Here is a 21,608-nt window from a genome sequence, read left to right as displayed (position 1 = left end):
GATGAGAAACTTGATGGTCTTTTACAGGGAGGAAAAAATGGATTCCTCCTTTGCAAGCATATTCTTTGGCTTTAAACAGTCAGAAGGTCCCCATGTTAGTTTTCTTCAAAAAGTGCAACATTCATGGGATAGCTTGCCTGGAAGAAGGTGTGAACGTTTTCCACAGACCTTTTACATAAATCAGAAACATCATATGTAGGGATGTGTAGCAACCAGTCTTTAAACAGCCTGTCTGAAACTTTTATGAAGTTTGAAGCAGAAGCTGATGCTAATTTTTTGAGCAGTATTCCTATGTGATTTAAAAGACTTTACAGGAATATTGCAAAGATAGAATTTGTTTAGTTTCTCCACTTAAATCCGCTCCATGTTTTCTGTTGGTACCATAGGAAATACTATACTGGAGAGTGTGGGTAACATTAGTACTAATAATACACTCATAAAGTTCTCTGAATATTGCTGATTGAAAACTAAGAAGCAGCTACTCTGTTGAGTTCTTCTTTTGATGAGATACATTTGTTAGCTGACAACATTCTCTTTAAGGGCTTCTTCACTGTGGATACTTCCCTCTCCTGTTTATAACGCAGCACAGTGTTTTTATTTTTCCCTGTCTGAGAAGCACAGATAATCTGTTAAATGCTGACTTCTTTCCCCTGCTGTGTGTCTTCATGTAACAGTTTCTCACCCACGGATAATAAATTTGCTACATGCTCTGATGACGGCACTGTTAGAATCTGGGACTTTCTTCGTTGCCATGAGGAAAGAATTCTCCGAGGTACGTGTACTAACAGTACTGATTGGAATATTTAAATAGGGAAGGCATTTGTGGTTTAAATCATCACAATACCACAATACCAGCTTACATCTTCATTCAGTTGTTTTACATACACACCCTCTCAGTCAGGCTCTTTAAAGAAAACTGAACTCTCTGGTTCACATTTTTGTAGATTTTTACTACTAATATTATCTTTGAATTCTTTGAGCTATAAATTAAGTACACATGTTCCCCTTCTTCTCCCCTCTCCTCCCAATTACTTACTTATCTGTATGCATCCGTTAGGGCTATATTCCTTTTCCTGCCTTGTACCCAGGATAGCTTTCACCAACATACTGACACGATAATTTTATTTATATAACTCACATTCTCCTGGCAGGCCTTTTACAATATGCATTAACCAAGGTCTCACTAGCTACACTTCTCAGTATTGGTATTTCTGAAAGGAGGTGGTTTTTCAGTATACCACATTTGTGCTACATGGCCCACTTGTTACTAAGCTTTGGAGGGATTTTTATTTACTTTTATTGATTTCATAATTATAAACTAACATCTATAAATTACTCTATCCTAGAAAAGAAATCCATATTTTCACTTGGATTAACTTAGTTTTAGACTTCCTAAGGTGGGGCTGTTGAAATACTCACAGTACATCAACACCATTTATGTGAATTCAGTGCTGTTAAAGTAAGTTAAGGAAATTAACTGTGTGTTTTATATATTCAATACAAACATTGAAACAAAAAACATTTACGCTTTTAACTAAATCTCATCAGTTTATTATTAATTGGGAAGGTAGTTTTCTCAAGTGCTTAATTTGAACCTATGCTGATTTAACAAGGCGTACATTCTGTTGCATACTCTTCATTCCAATATGCCATAAAAGTAACATCTTCCTCTGACACATAAATGCAGGGTGGGAGAATGGGTGCCACAGACATTGGGTGTCAAGCAATTACTATTCAGAGATTGCCCTTTTTGTTCAAGAGTCGGCAGAGTTAGTTACCTTGGTTGACTTACAAGTTTTTTATACCTTTTTCAGAGCTTTATTTACAGCATATAGTGTCGATGCTTTCTAGACAAGAAGCTAAGTATTCTTGATATTTAACCCATATTTCAAGCCAGTGTTATTTTTTTTAATCACAATTTTTAAACATTCCTGGCTTTGCACATTTTGTGTGGGTTTTACCCACAGTAACGTATTGTGATAGCTAGCATAAGGATATAGCACCTTCACCTGTCATAGTGAAGGGGTGTCCTGACAATGAGGTCATAATATTGTACAGCTTCAGAACTAGGTGGAGCCTTTGAAATCATCTAATCTGAGTTATTGTATGGATGAGCATCATGACCCAGAAGGCTTAAGTGACATGTTCAAGGTAAAAGAAGTTCAGAGCCAGGACTAGCATCCTGTCACTTGACAACTGGCCTGATGCTACACTAATGTTGCATCTTTCCTCACTATTAGTAGAAGTCTTAGCTGCTAAACAGTGATAAGGGAAACAACTTTTTCTAGCCTTTGAAAATCCTAAGAAATATAGAGGAAACCAAATAATTTTATTTATTGAAAGTAATTCTAAAGGATCAAAACCATTAATTTTACAGTGACCTAGGACTATAATAACTGTAAAGTCTGATACAAAACCACTCTGCATCTTGGATTAAATAAAGAAGAAGAAGAAAAGCTACTATAAGATAGCATTTTCGATCCCAAATTCCAATGAAGTGTTATTCAGTTTTGGTAATGAAACTGTTTCTAAATAGTGCTTAGGAACTTTTCTTCTGAAATGTAGTGTACATGAGTTATTAGTCCGCAGTTAAATATTTTCAGATTTGAGTCCAGGTGGATTTGGATAATGTGGATGCTGGGTCATTACCTGTTCTTCTCGTAGCTTAAAAATACACCAATATCATGTCTATACTGAGAGTTGAATTTTATTTTTTATGTGGGTGTTCTTTTTAAGTTTTCACTATGAAAATTTCAAACATGCACAAGAGTATAATGAACTTGCATGTACTTTTAGGATTTGTATTCTAGCTTATTCATGTTTTTTACTTCCTTTAAACAGTATTCTACTTGCTTTATGGTCATGATTTTTTTCTTTGTACCTCAATGAGCATATGAGAAGTATAAATATATAAGCCAAGTTAATTATACCACCCAAGTAGTAGTTCTGATAGTGGATCTGGTGTAGTAGACGGGTTTTTCCAATTATCCATTTTCTATCATTCCTCATTTTTCTAAATTTTCTGAACTTTAGAGATGATTATAAAATAGTGAAACCAGTGTTGTTATAATTTTTCTGTTCTTCACTTGGTGATCAGGGGATGATGGAACTCCACTTGTCTCAAGGGGTGATGTGAAATTCTTCAAATAAAATTTGAAGTGAACTTAATTTAGTTCTGTTCGTAGAGAGAAAGGTAGATCACAGAGTTAAGCAAATAGGGTGGCCTCTAAAATGTCAGTTGCCCTATAGAAAGGGGGTGATGTTCATGTAGCCTACATAGGCTGTGTGATGCCAGGCAGGTAGGTATATTCCTAAGGCATATTAGTGTTGTGCATCAGACCATCACTTGGGATTAAGTTAAGGAAATCCAAGAACATTTTGATTGAAGAGGATGTTTGTGATCACGTAGTCCAACTCTTTAATACTTTTCTACATCATTCCCCAAAACCAGTTTTCTACTCACAAAACATTTTTAGTGATACAGTATTCACTACCGCACATGAATCTCTTTTTCAATTTTAGGTAGCTCTGATTTTCAGAAAGTTCTTTCTTTATATCAGAAACCCACTTTCTTATAACTTGTCCTACCTTCTGGAACACAAAAAATCAAGTCTGTACTCTTCTACATTGCAGCCCTTTAAGTATTTGAAGACAGCTCTCATGTCTTCTTAATGCAGTCTTTCAGCTATAAGCTTACAGGATCCCTGTGAGTGCAGAATTTACAGTTGCTTTTTAGTGTCATTACTGAGATTATTCTTACGCTTCTTGGAAAAAGAAGAAGTTGCACAAGAGAAAATAATCAGTATTTTTAACAAAAAATGAGCATCGATCTATTGCCAGATTTGCTACTTTGAAGTTGTAATGTTTGGTCCATAGATGGGAAGAGGAAACACTTGTGAAATTGAATATACTGCAACATTGAGAAGTACCATGTATATGTCCACCCGTTTCCAAAGCATATGCATATCAGCATAATTTATACACATTTATCCTTTTCTATTATGAATTGCAGCACTCAAATTATGGACTGTGATTAAAATAACATTTAAGCACCAGGAATACATGAGTCTAAATGAGCCTCTAGGCGTTTATGCACTTGACTCTAAGAGAAATAGAGGCATTAAAATCCATTTATTTAATTAGCATATATTATATGCATGCTATCATAGGTAGAAGAAATTTAAAAGAAAATAAGGTATGATGACCTCCTACCCTCTTGCTTCTTAAAGTTTAGTAGGAAAGGTAAGATATTGTCACAAACAATATTGTTGGATATTAGGGGAGAAGAGTCATGAGAGTATTAGAAGTGTAGTTTAAAAAAAATATATAGTTTTATCAGTGTAAAGTTAGAAGCAGATCACTTGTGACTAAAATGAAAATGTGAAAGATTGAAAATGTAGAATCAGTAAGAATACGGAGTAAATTTTAATGAGAAGCATAATTATATATTATATGATATATAACATGTATATTATATATAACTTAAAAAGAATCCAGTTTACCAGCTTTAGCATGCTTTAATTTTGTTTTACCTTCTTGATTTTAACAACAGTAGCTGACACATTACACTTACTATGTATCAGGCATATTTTAAGTACTTCATTTAATCTTACCAGTAACCAGTACTTCATTTAATCTTCCCAGTGACCCTATGAGATAAATACTGTTTATTCCACATTTTACAAATCAGTAACGAAGGTACAAGAAAGTTAAGTAAACCTCCCCGAGGTAATATAACTTGTAAGAGGTGAGGCTCAGATTTGAACCCATGTTATTTCACTCCAGAGTTCATGCTCTTATTCATTATGTTAAACTGCCTCTTTCATGTTTTAAAAATATCATCAGCATGGATGTAATAATGTCTTCCTGAGCTGTGATGACAGAATTGTCGAGATTTTTGGGGGGAAAGGAGAGAAGTGTGGGTGGAGAGAATTTAGGTACTCAAGTTTATTTTACCATTCTTCTTTAAAGCTGTCCATATAGGCTATAGGTTTTCAATGTATATTTAACAACCAAAAAAATTAAACCACAACGAATAGTTCAAACTGCAGATGAGTTATAAGCTAGGTTATATAAATAGAACATGGACATAAGGAGTTGTACTGAGACTTACTCAGGAGGTAAGATCTGTTTTCAGTTTTAAAGTATAGCACTCATGGAGAGGAAATGAACCTGAGTACACACAGCTTATGGAATAGAATACTATTAGTATTTTTACTAAATCTCTGCTTATCCGTGCCTGATTGTATTTGGCTGTGGTCCTTAATGAGATAAACTCCTCTGCAAAGATCTTTTGGTTCAAAAAGTGTGTTTTTGAACTGTGTAAAGACATGTTTACAAAGTCTGAGTGTTCAAAAATATCTCTGATTTTTTTTTTTTCTTTTTGTTTTTTTGGCCGTGCTCTGCGGCATGTGGGATCTTAGTTCCCCTACCAGGGATCGAATCCATGCCCCCTGCAGTGGAAGTGCAGGCCACTGGACCACCAGGGAAGTCCCCTCTGATGCTTTTCATTGGAAATAATTTTACTTATTTAAAGTAAAATTGGCAAACCATGAAGTTTATGATGAATGGACCTAATGTATTTGTACAGAACATTCCACAAAATCCTTTCTGTTCTCTCCAAGACGAAAAACACCCAGCTTCCTTTAAAATAAATAGCCTATAGCAGAATAACTCCTTCCACTAACATAGCATGTTTTTTTTTTTGTTTGTTTGTTTTTTTTTTTTTTTTTTTTGTGGTATGCGGGCCTGTCACTGTTATGGCCTCTCCCGTTGCGGAGCACAGGCTCCGGATGCGCAGGCTCAGCGGCCATGGCTCACGGGCCCAGCCGCTCCGCGGCATGTGGGATCTTCCCGGACCAGGGCATGAACCCGCATCCCCTGCATCGGCAGGCGGACTCCCAACCACTGCGCCACCAGGGAAGCCCGACATAGCATGTTTTAATATTAAAAGTACTTCAGGCACATCTTATATAATCGTCCAAACAATCATGTGGGCCCATATATATATAGATTGACACCTGTTTTCTCTTATCTGTGATCCCTTATTTTGAGGAGGCGTTCATTTAAGGCTCTTTTTCCTCTGCTCTGCTGAACAGACTGGATCATGGTAGGTTCTCCTATGTATTGATAAATAACTATCTGGGTATATCATGAGAGGGAAGAAGACTTAATATTTACTTCTAAAGCAAATTATTTGAAGAAATTAGTGTAGTAGTGTCCTGAAATAGTCATTTTATATAATCCATCCACAGTTTTACAGGAATTGTTTTAGATTTTTATGCCGGGTTTTGTCCTTTCTAACTCTACACTTAAGATATTGCACAAATGTGGCAAAAACTTGTTGAAAATAGATCTTAGCTTTCTTGGGATGCCAGTGCTACACACTGTTACTGTCTTATCCACTGTTATAATTAAGAGTCGAGTTATTTCCAGACATCCTTTTGTGTATAAAGATTCCAGTTTTTTGACAGCAACAAATCACTATGACTCGTAATCCAGGCAGTCAGTTTTCATCTTTGCATTTAGTAAATATTCTGTAATTGCTTCAGTTTATTTTGAGTGAGGCTTAAATTTCTATTTGCTGAGGAATTAGTTACCCTCTTATAGAGCTTCTCAGCTAATCAAGTTTTTGATAGTTTTTAAAGTTAAATTTCAGAGCTTTGGAAAGAGCTGGTAAAAGTAGATAAATATATAATACCCTTCTGGCTTCTTCATTTCTACTGGGTAGATCCTTTAATAAAAGTATATGATTAAAATATGGTATCACCACAAATAAGTTATTTGCCAATGAGGGACATTAAGTATCAAAACAAATATTGTTTTTTTCATAGTCATTTTTTCCCTTTACTCACTTTTTTATTATATATTTGAAAACCATCTTAAAATTTGATTTAAATCATATCTCAGGAATTTCTAAGAAGCACCTGCCATGCTGTGATCTCTTTAGTTATAAAGAGACTAGAAGAATTTCTATTTAAAGGAAGAAATGGTAGTTTCTTGGTCATTTATCCTTTTTTACAGATTGTGTCATAAAATAGTCTTAATTTGTCCAGAACACACTATTATGTCTCAAAATCAATCTGCTGAGGCCTCTTGATGTTTTTTTCCGCTGAATATAATTTAATATAGTTCTCTTTGAGAGAAGTTTACCTTCTTAGCATGATTTTAGAATATCGTGTTACTTGCATTAGCCCAGTGAACTGTACCTGCTTTAACTTGATGTTTTTAAGTATTGCACTGGTTCTAGGGAACCCCAGGGAAGGCCCAGCCACCACAAGGTGCCTTTGAGCAGGGGTAGGTGGAGCTTCTCCGTAGCCCAGTGTGCTGCTTTATTAGAGCCCTCCCCCGACTAGTGTATGCCCCTTTGTCTATAGTTCTGAGTGGGCAAAAGTGCAGACATCATGTAGAGATCCAGTTTAGGGTATGTGGCTTTAAAAGTGGCCAAGTTGTTGCTGTTTTCAGGCTATGTATGTATTTTTTTCTCCTTTTTAAATTATCTGTTCAAGAGTTAAACCTTGAGCATTTTCTGCACCTGGCATCTCCCTTTGACAGCTTGTGGGAATCCCTACTCAGTTTCCAGGTTTGTTTTGTCAAAGGTGGAAACCATAAGTATTCTACCACATTAAAACAATTAGGAAATACTGAGGGAAATCAACATGAGTGCAGAACCAAAGTACAAAGGTGAGTCCAAGAAACTTCATACCTGGGAGCTCAATATTTTATCTGCAGTGGAAACTTTTTATATATTATTAAACAAAAGTAATTTTTGATACTAGGAGTCATCAAAGGTTAGAGTAGCTGGTCTTGGTCCTGTAAAGCCTATTAATTGCTTTTTCTAATAAATAGTTTTAACTCTTCTGAAATGAACTTCATTGATCATAACTGCTACACATTAAAATTTTTTAAAAAGGCACCAGTGCACATGCATACAGGCTCTGAGAAGAAAAGTTTACAAAATGCTCATTAAGGGACATTACTGCTTCCATTGAAAACCGGTGGTTTGGAATAGGTCATGCTAAAACAACCCTGTTTTTCTAGAATTACCAGAGGGGGTCAGGGAAATTGTAGTCAAACCGTAGTCAATCTTTTGAATTCATCTGTGAGTCATGGTAGAGGATCATGGCTTTATAGCTGCATGATTGGTCATTTCCAAAAAAGTTTCATTGGATGTTTGTTATCTGTGAGGCAAGTGTGCAGAGAGTGCTGCAAGATCCTTTACTTGGCCTCTGTCCTGTTTAACATTTTTTATTAAAGATGGCTTGCTTTGCAAATTTACAGGTAAATCAAAATTACAAGCAGAAATTCTCATCTAGAGAGAACCTCTTGAATCTCATCAGGATTCAAGAAGATAGTGTGATGTTAAACTTAATAGAAAAGTATTATGTTAAATTTTAAATAGAGATGAGTGTAAAGTTCTGTATTTAGGTTTTCAACCTCAATTCTGGAGTTTATTAGACTGGTTTATGAGAGTTCATATGAAAACGATCATGGGTGTTAGATGATAAGTGTGAATTCTTGAGGTGTCATGCCTTCCCCTATTTGTAAAAGTGATGTTCAGAATGATGGGGCTTAATTATTGACGGGAGATGATTAGAATGGAGAAGGATCTGGAAATCATGGGGAAGAGTAAAGGGAAGTTTAGTATTCAACTTCGATAAGAGATTGAAGAAAAGTTTTGTCATTTTCAAATATTTAAAGGCTTTTGTATGGAAGTAGGATTGGATTTATTGTATATATGTCTAGAATAAAGGGGATGGGGAGAAAATAGGACATCATATTTGGATTTAATTATGGAATTTTTTTGTTGAAAAGAGAATGGGCTGCTATTCTGTGAGCTGTTAGGCTTTTCTTTGCTGAAGTTGTGCCACGTTTAGCTTTGCCAACTGTTACGGAGATTATAGAACGCACTCCTTTTTCAGAAGGATGGTTCTATTTGATAATAATTAATTAACGTGGATTAGGTTGTCTGTTAACTGTAGTTTCATGTTTTAAGGCAGAGCCAAAAGCCTGAAAGTCAAGCATGTGGATACATTCATTACAAAGGGTTAAGTGGATGGGATATTATCCCATGAGGAGATACTGCCACCTTCTGTTCTAAAAATATTTTTGGTGAGACATAAGATCATTTAATTAATCCTACTGCTTGAAGTAATAAATGGAGCCTCAAAGCCATCTCATCTTATAAAAAATATTTTAAAATATTTATACTTTTAGATCATATTATGCATATACAGTAAAGTACACAAATCTTAAGTGTACAGTATGATGTATTTTTACATATTTACACACTCATCTAACCACCTCTTAGATCAAGATACAGAGTGTTTTCAGCACTCTAAAGATTCCTTCCTGCCTCTTTTCCACCTAAGCCTTCTATTAGGTAGTTTAGACTTTCCAAGATATTTTCATTAAATTATTTTTCCTTTTTTTCTACTGTTCTTTATTTTGTCATTTTGTGGTTTCTATCATCTCACTTTCCCTTAGTGGAGCTTTCTTAATTTCCTTTCCTTGATTTGCTTCTGTACTCTTTTGAAAATAATGTTTTACTATTTTTTCTGATTAGCTTCTTTTACTAGTTTCCTGTTACATAACAGAAGTTAGTGTATAAAGAGATAGTATTGTGTATTACTACAATCACAATCTGAATGTGATTCACAATTTTAACTGTTAGCAGCCATGTAAATCACATTACTGTGGTTGTGTCCTCATGTGTATAATGGGGATTAATAATAGTACCAACCTACTAAGTTGCAAGAAATAAATGGGTTAATTCATAAGAAGCACTTAACTAGTGCCATAAAGAGTGTTCAGTGGATGCCAGGTTTTATGTCATTTCCAAAGGTAATTTCGGAGCCTGTTTCCCTGTCTCTGCCTATTTAAGGATTAAAATGGTTATTTCAGAAGTGTATTCTACTTTTCTCATTTAAATATTTTTCATCCATTGTCATTAGTTTTTACAGTAGTACAAGTTTTTATTTACAGGTAGTCCATAAATATGAACGCTTGTTTAAACAGAGTTGTCATGATTTTCCAATGTTTTCAGGTGTAAAAAATTCAGCGCTTAGAATTGGGCAAAGAGTAAAGGGAAGTTTAGATCTTAAGATCTCATATGGAAACATTTAAAGATTCTATTTTAATTGTTAGATGAATTGAATATTTAATGATTACCTACTGGTCAAGATGCTGTGCTTGATTCTTTTGCTGATATGTTTACAAGGCATGATCTTGTCTCTTAAGCAGCATTTTCAGCATTTCCCTAGTTCTTTCATTTCTTCAGATGTTTTGTAAATTGACCTAGTACTATGGTGAAATAGTGCTGAATAACTGAAATCCAGCAGTCTTCACAGCTTATCACACTGCAGCAGATTGTGGTAATTGGTGTCTAGTCTGATTCCTTGGGACAGCATTTATTTTTCTCTGAGGAAAGAACAGGTATTTTTTTCCTATTGACTGAATTTGATCACAGTTTTAAACTTCAGACTCCATTTAGCAATATAGTAAAGTTGGGTGAGCTAGTGATAGCTCTGGTAAAATGTCATTTCTGTTTGTCATCTTTGATGAGGAATGTGATAAGCAGTAAGTTAGAAGTTTTGGGGAAAGTGTATTCCACATATTTTTTGTCACAATAGACAGGACTTAAATATAGAAATCTAGTATCAACTGTTTCAGCCTCCTGATCATCCTCTGTCCCCATCCCATCCAGCTTGCCAGCTGACAGCCAACTGGCTGGGCGTGTAGCCTATTCTATCCCAGAAGTCTTTGGTGGAGTTTGTTACAGGGTGGGATCTAGATCCTTACATAGGATGTAGCAGACATGGGCCCGACTGATAAAGTGATTCTAAGAGCAAACAGGATGATATTACAGGAGGTATTAGAAGTTAAAGAGCATTCATTGTAAGTTTGATGATTTCTGAACATAAATCCTGCTTCTTTCTTGAGGTCATATAGTACACCACCCGCTTTTAATGTTCTTTCTGTAGGCCCTCAATGTTTTGAAATACTTCAGAAGTTTGGTGTTTTTAATATTTTACATATTTTTTGTAATGGTCAAATCAGATCATTTAATTTAGTTTTCAGAGATTTATGGAAACTTTCATTTACATCTTTTTCAAGTGGCTTAGTCTAATTTTTTAGGACATTTTTAGTTTTACAGATTTAATGTTTTAATGTGCCATGCAAATGTAAATCACCAAGGGTCTTCTGGGTAAAAATAAAATCTTTATTAAAACAAAGATTCAAGAGTACACTAGGCATTTTGTTTGGTTTATTAAATTCTAGCAGAAAAATCATTAAATGTTATTATAAAATACTTTAACTTTTTGAATTAAGTGTTTTAAATGTAGTTTTTTCCTTTTTATTTTGTACCTTTTTTTTTTAGGGGTATAATTGCTTTTGTACCTTTTTTTTTTTTAAGAAAAGGAAAATCTGCTATCCTTCCACCATGAGGAAATAAGATGCTGACACAGCTCTGATTTGGGAATTGGATATTTAGAGATTGAAGCCCGTGAGATGATAGGTGCTTGAAAGACTCAGTTTGGTAGAGGAGAGTTTCAGTCCTGGAGGAGGCTCTCCAAGGACTGTGATAATTGTAAAGGACAAGGCTTGGCACTGTTATTAAGGTCTAGACTGTAAAGAGAGAGTAGTCAGTACTGTGGTGTTTCCTTCATCATTATTTTACAATCACATTTGAAATAAATGTGCTAAAATCCAGCAGGCAATAAATTTGCATTTCTTGAAAAAATAAATTTAGAAGAGATTTACGGAGGAGGTTACTGTAAAATGTAACTTATGAATATTTAGCCCGTTGTTCCCTAAAATCTTTTATTACCTCATTTACCACAAACTTCCTTTTCCTACTGTAAGTTACACAGACATTACATGGTGTAATATATATTGTCTTTGAACAAACTTTTAAACATTTTTTATTGCTATATTGAAGTCATGGTTTTCAACTGCATGATGGCATCAGAAGATGAGTTTAAATCATTGCTCCTTCTACTTGTTGAATAACCAGGTTTTCATGATCCATAAAAAGTAAATGGTAATGCCTATATAACAAGGGAAATCAGACTGTAATATATGCAGCACTTTGTGTGCTACATGTTAGAGGGCAGTGGTGGTAAAAATGTTTTCCCTCACACAAAATGCCCACACAATGTAGGTTCCTAGGAAATGATGTGCCTTTGAAGACAATGACTTTCATGTTTGGGATCTCAGACTCCAAACTTACATCTTCTGTGGCCAGGAAGGACACAGTAGGCGCTAGGGGAACAGCATACATTTACCCATGTCCCCAACCTTAGACATGAAAATCTTCCGGTTATATCTGGAAGGTAAGGAATGGGTGATTTTTTTTTTCATAGTTTTTTTCTTTCTTTCTTTCTTTCTTTTTTTTTTGTGGTACGCGGGCCTCTCACTGTTGTGGCCTCTCCTGTTGCGGAGCACAGGCTCCGGACGCGCAGGCCCAGCGGCCAAGGCTCACGGGCCCAGCTGCTCCGCGGCATGTGAGATCTTCCCGACCCGGGGCACGAACCCGTGTCCCCTGCATCAGCAGGCGGACTCTCAACCACTGCGCCACCAGGGAAGCCCTCTTTCTTTCTTTTAAAGTGGATTTTATAGTTGATAAGTTAAAAGATGTTTTCTGTTTTTTCTTTGGGCCAGGGAGGGGCTTTTTTAAAATTATTATCCTCAAGTTCTTTAAGACTTCTAGGTTTTAACTTTTGTGTTAAACATATAGTTATGAATAGATTAGCTTTAAAAAATTTTTTTTGACAAAATGCTGATTTTAGTGTCTAGTAGATTTGTTTGTGTTATAGAAACTTGTTTGTTTTAAGTTGGCATTCTTGGTTTTTTTAACCTCTGGATGTGATTAATTCTTACAAAAGTAACATTCAGCTGTAAATTGGGAGATTTTTTTGCACATCTAAAAAAATCTTTCAGTGGAAAAGTACATATGAAAATCTTCATTTTCTTCTCATACTAACCTATTGTCTAGATTTTCCAGTAGTTATGGTGAGCACTTTTTTTTTTTTCAGAGTTATTTTCTTCCACCTTTTCCTTACATACCTTTGGTTTTATTGTTGCTGAGTATTTTTCTGGAACCCTTTTTTAAAAATACTTCTGAATCTCCGTGTAGCCCAGATACTTGAGCATATGCCTCCAGTTGAATAGACTCTTGATGAACTCGTTCTCTTGGTCATCTTGGCTAGATAGGCTTCTCCTATGCCTTCTCAGTGTGATTGGCAATAATGCTTTTTATTTTATCTGAACTCTTCAACACATACTAGCATGGCTTTGACATTGAAAGCAAAAGGGAAGAAATCTTATGCCAAAATCATCCAAAGCTGCCCTCCCTGTGAATTATGAGATGTGTATTAATAAGGCATGTTTTAGAGTCATTTTGTAACCCCAGAACACTTAGTCTGTTTTATTCTACCATTAGTATTGACAAGTGTAAGTGCCTGTAGTCAGAGACCACCAGGAGCATACCTGTAGTTGAACAAATTGGGTTTATTACTCGTCGTAAGCAAAGAACACAGACCATAGGGAACCACGGGGTATCTCAGTAAGAGGATGTTATAAAGATTATATTATAGGATTTGGACTTTGGGTAATTGAGGTAAGGGTTCAAAGAAGTGAGGTCTCACTCTTTTAGCATAAGAGAGATGTTTGGTATTTTGTAGGTTTTGCAGGACCTTGTTTTTGTTTCACGTCATCGTGATCTCAGAATGACTTAATTTGATACAGATGTTCAGTGAGATTGTCCAACAGGAGAACAACATGGTTTAGCTGTAAATGTCGGATCAGTTTTTAATAACATGGAAGCTTAGCTGTGAGCCTCAGATTAGTTCTCAGAGATCAGCAACTGCTTCACCCCCCCCCGGCCCCCCCGCCCCGCAATAGCATTTAAGTCCAACTGGCTTCTCACTATGTAGGGACCAGCTGGGGGAGGTCAGGGTTTAATATCAGTGACCTGTTGGGTCTGTCACTTGAACAAGCTGCGGTGATACTGACAGGTATATTTTTACAAAGCAGAGCAGTTGGGAATCATGCCAGTTTTCAGCTGGCTAGAAGTAATTAGTTTTCCCCCACTATCCTAAAGTAGGACTCAGCTTGCCAACGGATGCACAAAATAAATCGAGACAAAGTACAGGTGCTCGCAGACTACCATGGCTTGCTGCTGAGATGCTGAGTGTAGTTCCTAGCGAAGGAGCTTGGTGGTGCCACTCTTGTTGCTCAGGGTGTCCACTGCCTCTATCTTGGTTTTGCTGCAAAACAAATGCTTTTTGCCTTTTTTTTGCAAAAGGAGAAATTCTCTTTGGATTTCTTTCTGTTAGCAAAAACAGGTACAAGCATACCTTGTTTTATTGTACTTCGTTTTGTTGCACTTCACAGATAGTGCATTTTTCACAAATTGAAGGTTTGTGGCAATCCTGTTTCAAGCAAGCCTATTAGCGCCATTTTCCAATAGCGTTAATTTTTAATTAAGGTAGGTACATTTTTTTAAGACATACTGTTATTGCGCACTTAATAGATACAGTATGTGTAAATATAACTTAAGTACTGGGAAACCAGAAATTCGTGTGAATTGCTTTATTGCAATATTTGCTTAATTGTGGTGGTTTGGAACCAAACCCACAGTATCTTGGAGGTATGTCTGTACTAATGTAGATCTTTCATAAAAGCAAAGTGGTGTAAAGCGAACTTTGGAAAAGCACGGGGTACCTTTAGTGGGTAAAAACATGTCCTTTTTAAGAAATAAGATGAGTCAGTTTTGCTTCATTAATCTCTCTGGGGATCTTAGGGTTTATTTTACTAAATTTAGTGTCTAGGAATTACTTTTTCATACTTTAGGAGTTCTTTAGATCTGGGAAGAGTCAACTGTTTATTTTCTCTGTTGTCTTTGTTATTATAATACATAGCAGTATACACCAAAGGGATTTTAAAGGTTTTTAAGACTATGAACACTGTTTAAAAAAGCCTTACAATTAATAATTGTAAAATTCTTTATGAACTCTCAGGTTGACTTAAGGCAAAAAAAAAGGACCATGTTTTGAAACTCCACTCTGTAGTTTATTCATGTGCATCAAAGATCACTGAAAAGAAGTGTATATTTATTCATTTATTTAAGTAATTGCTGTGCGCTGTGTGCCAAGCTAGGTGCCAGGCCCTGGGTATGGAGGAGGGAGTCAAGTACTTATTCTTGTCTTCATGAGCAATACAAGTGATAGCTGGAGATTTTTGGTTTCAAAGCATCACTTTTAATGGTATCTTAATTTTATATACTAAAGTAAGCATTGTATTATTGTATTATAGTGCATAGAAAAATATCCCTATGACATATCCCTATGTGATTTTGAAAGTGGTAGCTTTTAAAAATCATGTATTTGTGGAGCATCTGCTCATGCAAGTCTGGAGATAATGTTTTTTAAATGTGAAGGTCCTCAGAACAAAATTTGTCTCCTAGGAAACTGCAAGATAGGCTTCTTCTGTTGAATCTTTACCTTGAATAATAAACTGGGAGTATTCTTAATACTGAATCTTTTTGTCATTTGGTAAAAACTGAGTAAGTTTTAATACTAGAAAAGTTAGGTTTGTAATTAAGACTTGACTATGGGTACTTATTAAAAGTATAGAGCACATTAGGATAGTGTCACATGATTAGAGAATTCAAAATGTCTAGCTCCATTAGACAAGCAAGACACACTATAGGCAAACCAGTCTCTTTATGTGGTACTACTAGTTTTGCCATTGGTCTATAGAATTTTCCTGTAGAAATAAAGAATATAATCATATTTTGTCATTGAAATCTTCATGATAGCTTTGAGTGTTTATGAGAATCTCAAAAACCTTTAAGAAAGGATTTAGATTGCAAAACTTTTGAGCTCTTGATGCTTTTAGTAGAGCAGTAGTAGCATTAGAATATGGTTGATTTGGGCCAAATGTAGATGCCAGAATACATCTTCATGTAATTTAGGCACAAAGGTTTGTGGTACATTCTCTTGATTTAAAGTGTCCAGATAAGGTTTTGTAATTTAAAATTAAATCTATCTGGGCAGCAACCCATTTTCATGATCCCCACAAAACTCTTTTCCTATTATTTACTGTAACCAGTAGACTTGCATCTATGTTTTCTTTGTAACTATCCATTTACCATAAGGGTTGTTGTGAAATAGTACCAGTTTACTATGTCTTTTTATAGTCAATGTTGAGTGCAAGTCTGTTTGTAATGTGTCATTTTTTTTTCTATAAAAAAGGGAGGGGTAAATTTTCTGTTTGTGTATTGCTACCTTTAAAATATAGGAGAATACAGGAATTCCCTGGTGGTCCAGTGGTTAGGACTCTGCGCTTCCACTGCAGGGGGCATGGGTTCAATCCCTGGTCGGGGAACTAAGATCCTGCATGCCACGCGGCACAGCCAAAAAAATTTTTCCTTTTAAAATAAAGTATAGGAGAATATAGTGTAATTGCTGTTTACAGTGGTTAAGTGACAAGGAAGAAGAAATGATTAATGTTGTCGAACCTCTTCTCCAGCTGCTCCAAAATTCTGGCTACAGTCATAGTTTCTACTTGGGCAATCTTTGTTTTTTTGTCTGGGGTACTTTAAACATTACTCATCTGAGAGCAGCAGGTATGGCTTTGAATCCCAGCTCTGCTGTTGGGCAGGTCAATCTCTCTCAGTATGTGCTTCCTCCTCTGTAAAGTGGAGCTAATGGTACCTACCTCACAGGGTTGTTGTGAGGGTCCCAGAAATACACAGAAGAAGGCACTTCTCATGTTGTAGGCATGAAGTAAATGTTGCTTAAGTCATATATGTGCTAGGAAAGATGCAAAAAGCATGGAGGGTGTAAAGAAAGTAACACATTTAAGTTAATTTGGTTTAAGAGGAAGTTGGAATTGATTAGGAAAGATATTATAAAGGGTTCATTTAAGAGGAGATTACTAGATCAAGAATTGGGATGGGTTGTCATTATCCTATTTCAGTAGTGATTCTTAGGTTTAGATGTGTCATTGATAAAATTAATTGTATTGTAAGCCACATTTAAATAAATAACATTATATTGAAATGGAACTATGACTTATTTTTTAAAGCTTTATTTATATAAGTCCTCATACTTTATTTCCACTGTCATCTCAGAATCACAGCATTACCTTAAGGCAATAATTCACTCCCACCATTCCCCATGCACTGTCCCCAAAGTTCTGTTCCTTTTTTTGGTTGCTTGCTTGTTTGGTTTTTGAATAGATAATACGTTTGAATCTTTCCTGAGAATCACTAGCTGTTTTTTTGAGTTCTAGTTAGGTAGATTCATATTTGGTGAATATAAGATATACTAAGTTATTCTATAGATGCAGCAGAATTTTCTTTCCGTTGCTACTTTTTACTAGGTTTATAATATCTTGAAAGGATATAACGGCCAGAAAAATGATAGATCTCTGCAGCGTGAGTTATTTGGGCATTTTAAATAGACATTTTAAGTTAGATCAAAATCACATACTCCATTTCTAGCAGTGCAGTCACATTATAAGTTCTTATTCTGTTTTTCTTCAGTCTTTGATTTTCTCCTTATATAGTTGCCTTTTCTAAAAATGAGTAGTAAAAGAAAAATCATTCTTCAAGCACGGTTAAGGTTGAGAAACCTTCACTCTGCCACATTACTTTGATTTTGTGTTTGGTATGAAGGCTGAAGATGAGAATTAAAGACCAGAAACTGAGAACTTTGTGGTCCCACACAACCCAACATCACATTGGTCCCACAGAGCACAGACAGGCAGTGTTGCTGCAGATACCTGGTTAACCGGCATTCTCTCTCTGGGAAACACTGATGACACAACTTAGTGTGGTTGACTGGCAAAGAAATGTATAAACTGCGGTCATACGTCTACACGAATGTGTTCAGAATACAACCAGGAGACTGAAGCCCACTATCAGTATGTATCTTTTAAGAAGTGTTCTCACTAGTTCAAATGGGTTTACGTTGATTTTTCCACATCGTGTCCTGTCACCGGAAAGATGACAGATGATGAGTACAAATGCAGGCTGACTTCATAACAATTACTGACCTATATGTGGATATCACTTGCAACCTTGGCTTTATTAGCAGCACCATTTCCTAACCAACCAAGCCGAAGACCACATGCAACATTTTAAGATGCATTTTTTTCATCAGTCATGCATGACAACAAGTATATTCTGTGTATCACGTGGAAGTGAGATTTGGAGAGAATTGTAATGTCTGGATTCACACATTCCTACCATGTGCCATATGGAAGGCTGAGATCTATTATGATGCATCAGTGTTGGGGGAATGGAGGGGTGGAAAGGTAAGGAAAGAATTGGGTAGGATTAATGTTGAAGATGTTTTCTTGAGAATTTTCTGCCTTTTACAAGGGTAATAAACATTCATAAAAAGTTCAAACACTTAGAAGAAACAAGTCAGTGTCTTGCCCTCCCTGTTTCCAATCTCACATTCAGAGGTCATCACTATTCCATTAATAGTTTGGTGTGAATGTTTCTACAACTCTTACGCATATACAAAAAGAAACGGGATTATACTACATATATTCTTCTGCTGTTTGCTTTTCTCACAACACAGTATATCATGATCATTCTTCCGTGTCATTACTATTCCAGTCTTTTTAAAGTAACTGCTCTATAACATTACATAGCATGTATCTACCATAGCTTATTCTACCATTCTCAATGACAGACATTTAGGATTTGCAAGAAGTTTTACAAAGACAAAGTTGTTCACTAAGCTTCATTGTACCTTTATATTTGTTCCCACTTAAGTAAATTTTCCTTTAGGATAGAATCCTAGCAGTAAACTTGATGGATCAGAGCATGGCCATTCAAACTTTTGGAAGATACTTCTGAGTTGTCCTCACCATCCTGGAGTCATTAACAATAAACTTTAAGAATGTTGTGATCCAGCCAGAAATTCTAGAGATACCATAGTCTTAACATTTGAGGAAATTTCCACCATTTAGAAATGTAAGCTTATTTTTTAAAATTTATAAATAACATGCACATATGGTAAAATATTTTCTCCAGCACCGTAGAGGGATGGAATGTGGATAATCCTTTTAAGCTAATTTGTTTATTTCCTGTGGTTACCATCAGAATTTAAAATATTTCTTGGTATATCTACCTGACACAGTGTCTGTTTACTACCTATCATGAAAGGTGAAGAATTTCAAGTAATTACACCACCAGCCTTGCCTTCTACCTTCTGGGCTTTGTTATGAATTGTAGTCGTTTTGATAGTTTCCCATATAGCTTTAAATGTTCTTAGTTCTTTACTTTTGGGGGCCACCAACTTTAGGCAATGTTCCTTGACTCACCATTACGTTACCTAAGGAAATCTATGCCCCTCAATATCTTTTCTACTTTTCTCCCTTTTATCTCTCCAAGGATTTTTAACCAAGGTTTCAGTTCTAAAAAAAAAAATGAAACCAATAAGTAGAATTTTGAATATGAATGAGCCTGTTGACCTCAGAAACAAGCAGTATAAGCAGGTTTATAATAAACTCTGTGGCAGTTAAAAGTTGTCCTACTTGAAGATTATCAAGATCAAGTGAGACTGTTTTCTTAAATCGATTGTCCTATAAACTGTTGAAAGTAATGCCATAATTAAGTTTGCTTTAGTTTTTCTTATAATTTGTAATTACTTTCCCTTCTTTCTTAATGGCACTAAAAGCCTTTATTGTAGCAAGTTTTTAAGTTTTAATTTTGCAATTATAGTAAATGCATTTTATTTTTATTTTTGAAGATATTCTTCACCTGGTTCTCTGACTTCCTGCTCTAATTTGGACTGATTGTCTTCTGTGCCTGTGACCGCAGTCATACTGGGATTTCTTTGCCTTCCCCTGTTAAGTCCACTCTGTTTTGTTTTTCAATTTAGTTAAAAATATACTCCCCCCCTCCCCCCCTCCCGAAACAGTGCTTGAGAGGTAAATTTCAAAATTCTGATGTCTGGAGAGGTCTATAATTTGCCATCATACTTGACTCATAGTTTGTGTTTCAAATTCTAGGTGTGAAATTCTTTTCCCTCAGGATTTTGAAGGCTTCCACTATCTTCTGTCAGTTCTGCTGATGAGAAGTCATATGCTATTCCAGTTCTCATTATTTTGTAGGTACCCTAGTTTTCCCTTCTGAATGTTTTTTAAATGATCTCTTTTTTTCTGTGGACTTATTTTATTTATTATTATTTTTACTGTGAGTATAGGCATAAGATTTTAAACTTCATCTTCATTGGCTCACTTTGATCTACAATCTCAAATCTTTATTCTAGTCAAAGGGTTTTTCTTTGATTATCATTTCATACTGTCTCTGCTTGTATTATGGAACTTGATATATGAATCTTGGACCTCTTGGAGGTATCTACCGTGTATTACCTCTTTCATATTTTCTGTTTCCATCTTTTGCTCCAAGTATTGGGAGATTTCTTCTATTTTATCTTCCAGAATATGATCTTCAGTCATGCCCAATCTGTTATTCAGCCCTTCTGATGAAATTTTTATTTTATCCACTGCCGTGTTTAATTTCCAGGACCCCCTAGTGGTTCTCTGGTCTTTTCACTTTTCATGGTGGCCTGTTTTGTTGTTTGTTTTTTTGAAATGCACATACCCTTTAAAACTTTTAGCATAGTAATCGAGGTGTGTGTGTATGAGTGTATATGTGTGTTTAGTCTGGTTGAGTCTGTTCCTATTTGTTTTCCCTAGAACCACTTAATCTGTTTCTTTTTCCTGGTCTTTCTCTTTCCTCCTGTTTGATTTTTCTCAAATGTCCAGTGATCCTTGGCCAAATATTTGAATGAAGATTTGTGTTGGTTAGTATAAGTAGCTGTTTTTCATTTCTTTTGCAGTTGAGTAAGTCCACTGGCCCAAAGGACTCTCTGCTCAATAATAGACCTCGCTGTGGACTCTGTGTGCGTGTGTGTATGTGTGTGCACGTGTGTAGTGAGCTGTGTGGGGAAGGACAGTCTTGGAGTAAACGGGCACCTGCCACAATTGCCAAAGTAAGAAAGTAAGTGTGTTGTATTCTGAGATGCAGTGCTCAGTTTATTTCACCCTTGGGTGGATGGAACTACCCTCCTTTCTCCCCTTCCCCCTCTCCTTTCCTCCTCCTCTCCTGTCTCATCTCCCCTCCTCTTTCCTTCTTTCTCTCCTCTCCCTTCTCCTTTCCTTCCTCCAGGGTCATAGTATGGCATTGGCACAAGCTTTGTGCTGCTTTTCCCTCCAGCCTTAAGTCCTGTTTGGGGATTTCTTCCCAGACTTACTATTGCTTTGTTTTAGAAAGCCGTTGTCTGGCTTTAGCTGAGTGCAGCTGTTCTATATAAATGGGAAGACAGGAGGAGGGGCCTGGACAAGTTGCTCTGTGGAGAGTTCTGTAATTACCCTCATTACAGCATCACAGCCTTTGTCACTGAGCTGTCCTGGAGCCTAGAGTCTTTTTAAGGCCCCAACAGCCCTTTGTGTATTTTGTGTTTTATTTCTGTGCTATGGTTTATTCATCACTGAGCCCATCTATTTTTGGAGAATTGCCCACATTTAGGTTGAAGTTTTTTGAAATTTTCATAACGTTTGTGGTCAGCGACAGTCGT

The 21,608-nt window shown here is 36.0% G+C and overlaps 1 protein-coding gene across 16 annotated transcripts in view; it reads left to right on the top strand.

Moving 5' to 3' along the window:
* The window catches only part of WDR33 (WD repeat domain 33), a 103,930-nt gene that overhangs the window by 48,310 nt on the left and 34,012 nt on the right, over positions 1-21,608 (top strand). For 15 of the 16 annotated variants that reach the window (XR_009541204.1, XM_060153087.1, XM_060153085.1 and 12 more), the window contains exon 7: positions 675-772. Coding sequence is in view for 15 of the 16 variants with exons in the window: in XM_060153087.1 (XP_060009070.1) it covers positions 675-772 (98 nt within the window). In the remaining variant the exon portion in view is untranslated. Of the gene's footprint in view, positions 1-674; positions 773-19,775; positions 19,814-21,608 lie in introns of those variants that run through there. The other variant, XM_060153097.1, reaches the window with a different exon arrangement.

This window comes from Lagenorhynchus albirostris, chromosome 6, assembly GCF_949774975.1.
Source record: "Lagenorhynchus albirostris chromosome 6, mLagAlb1.1, whole genome shotgun sequence".
Classification (NCBI taxonomy): Eukaryota; Metazoa; Chordata; class Mammalia; order Artiodactyla; family Delphinidae; genus Lagenorhynchus; species Lagenorhynchus albirostris.
Note: the sequence above shows the minus strand (reverse complement) of the source record. Positions and strands in the feature narration are given on the sequence as shown.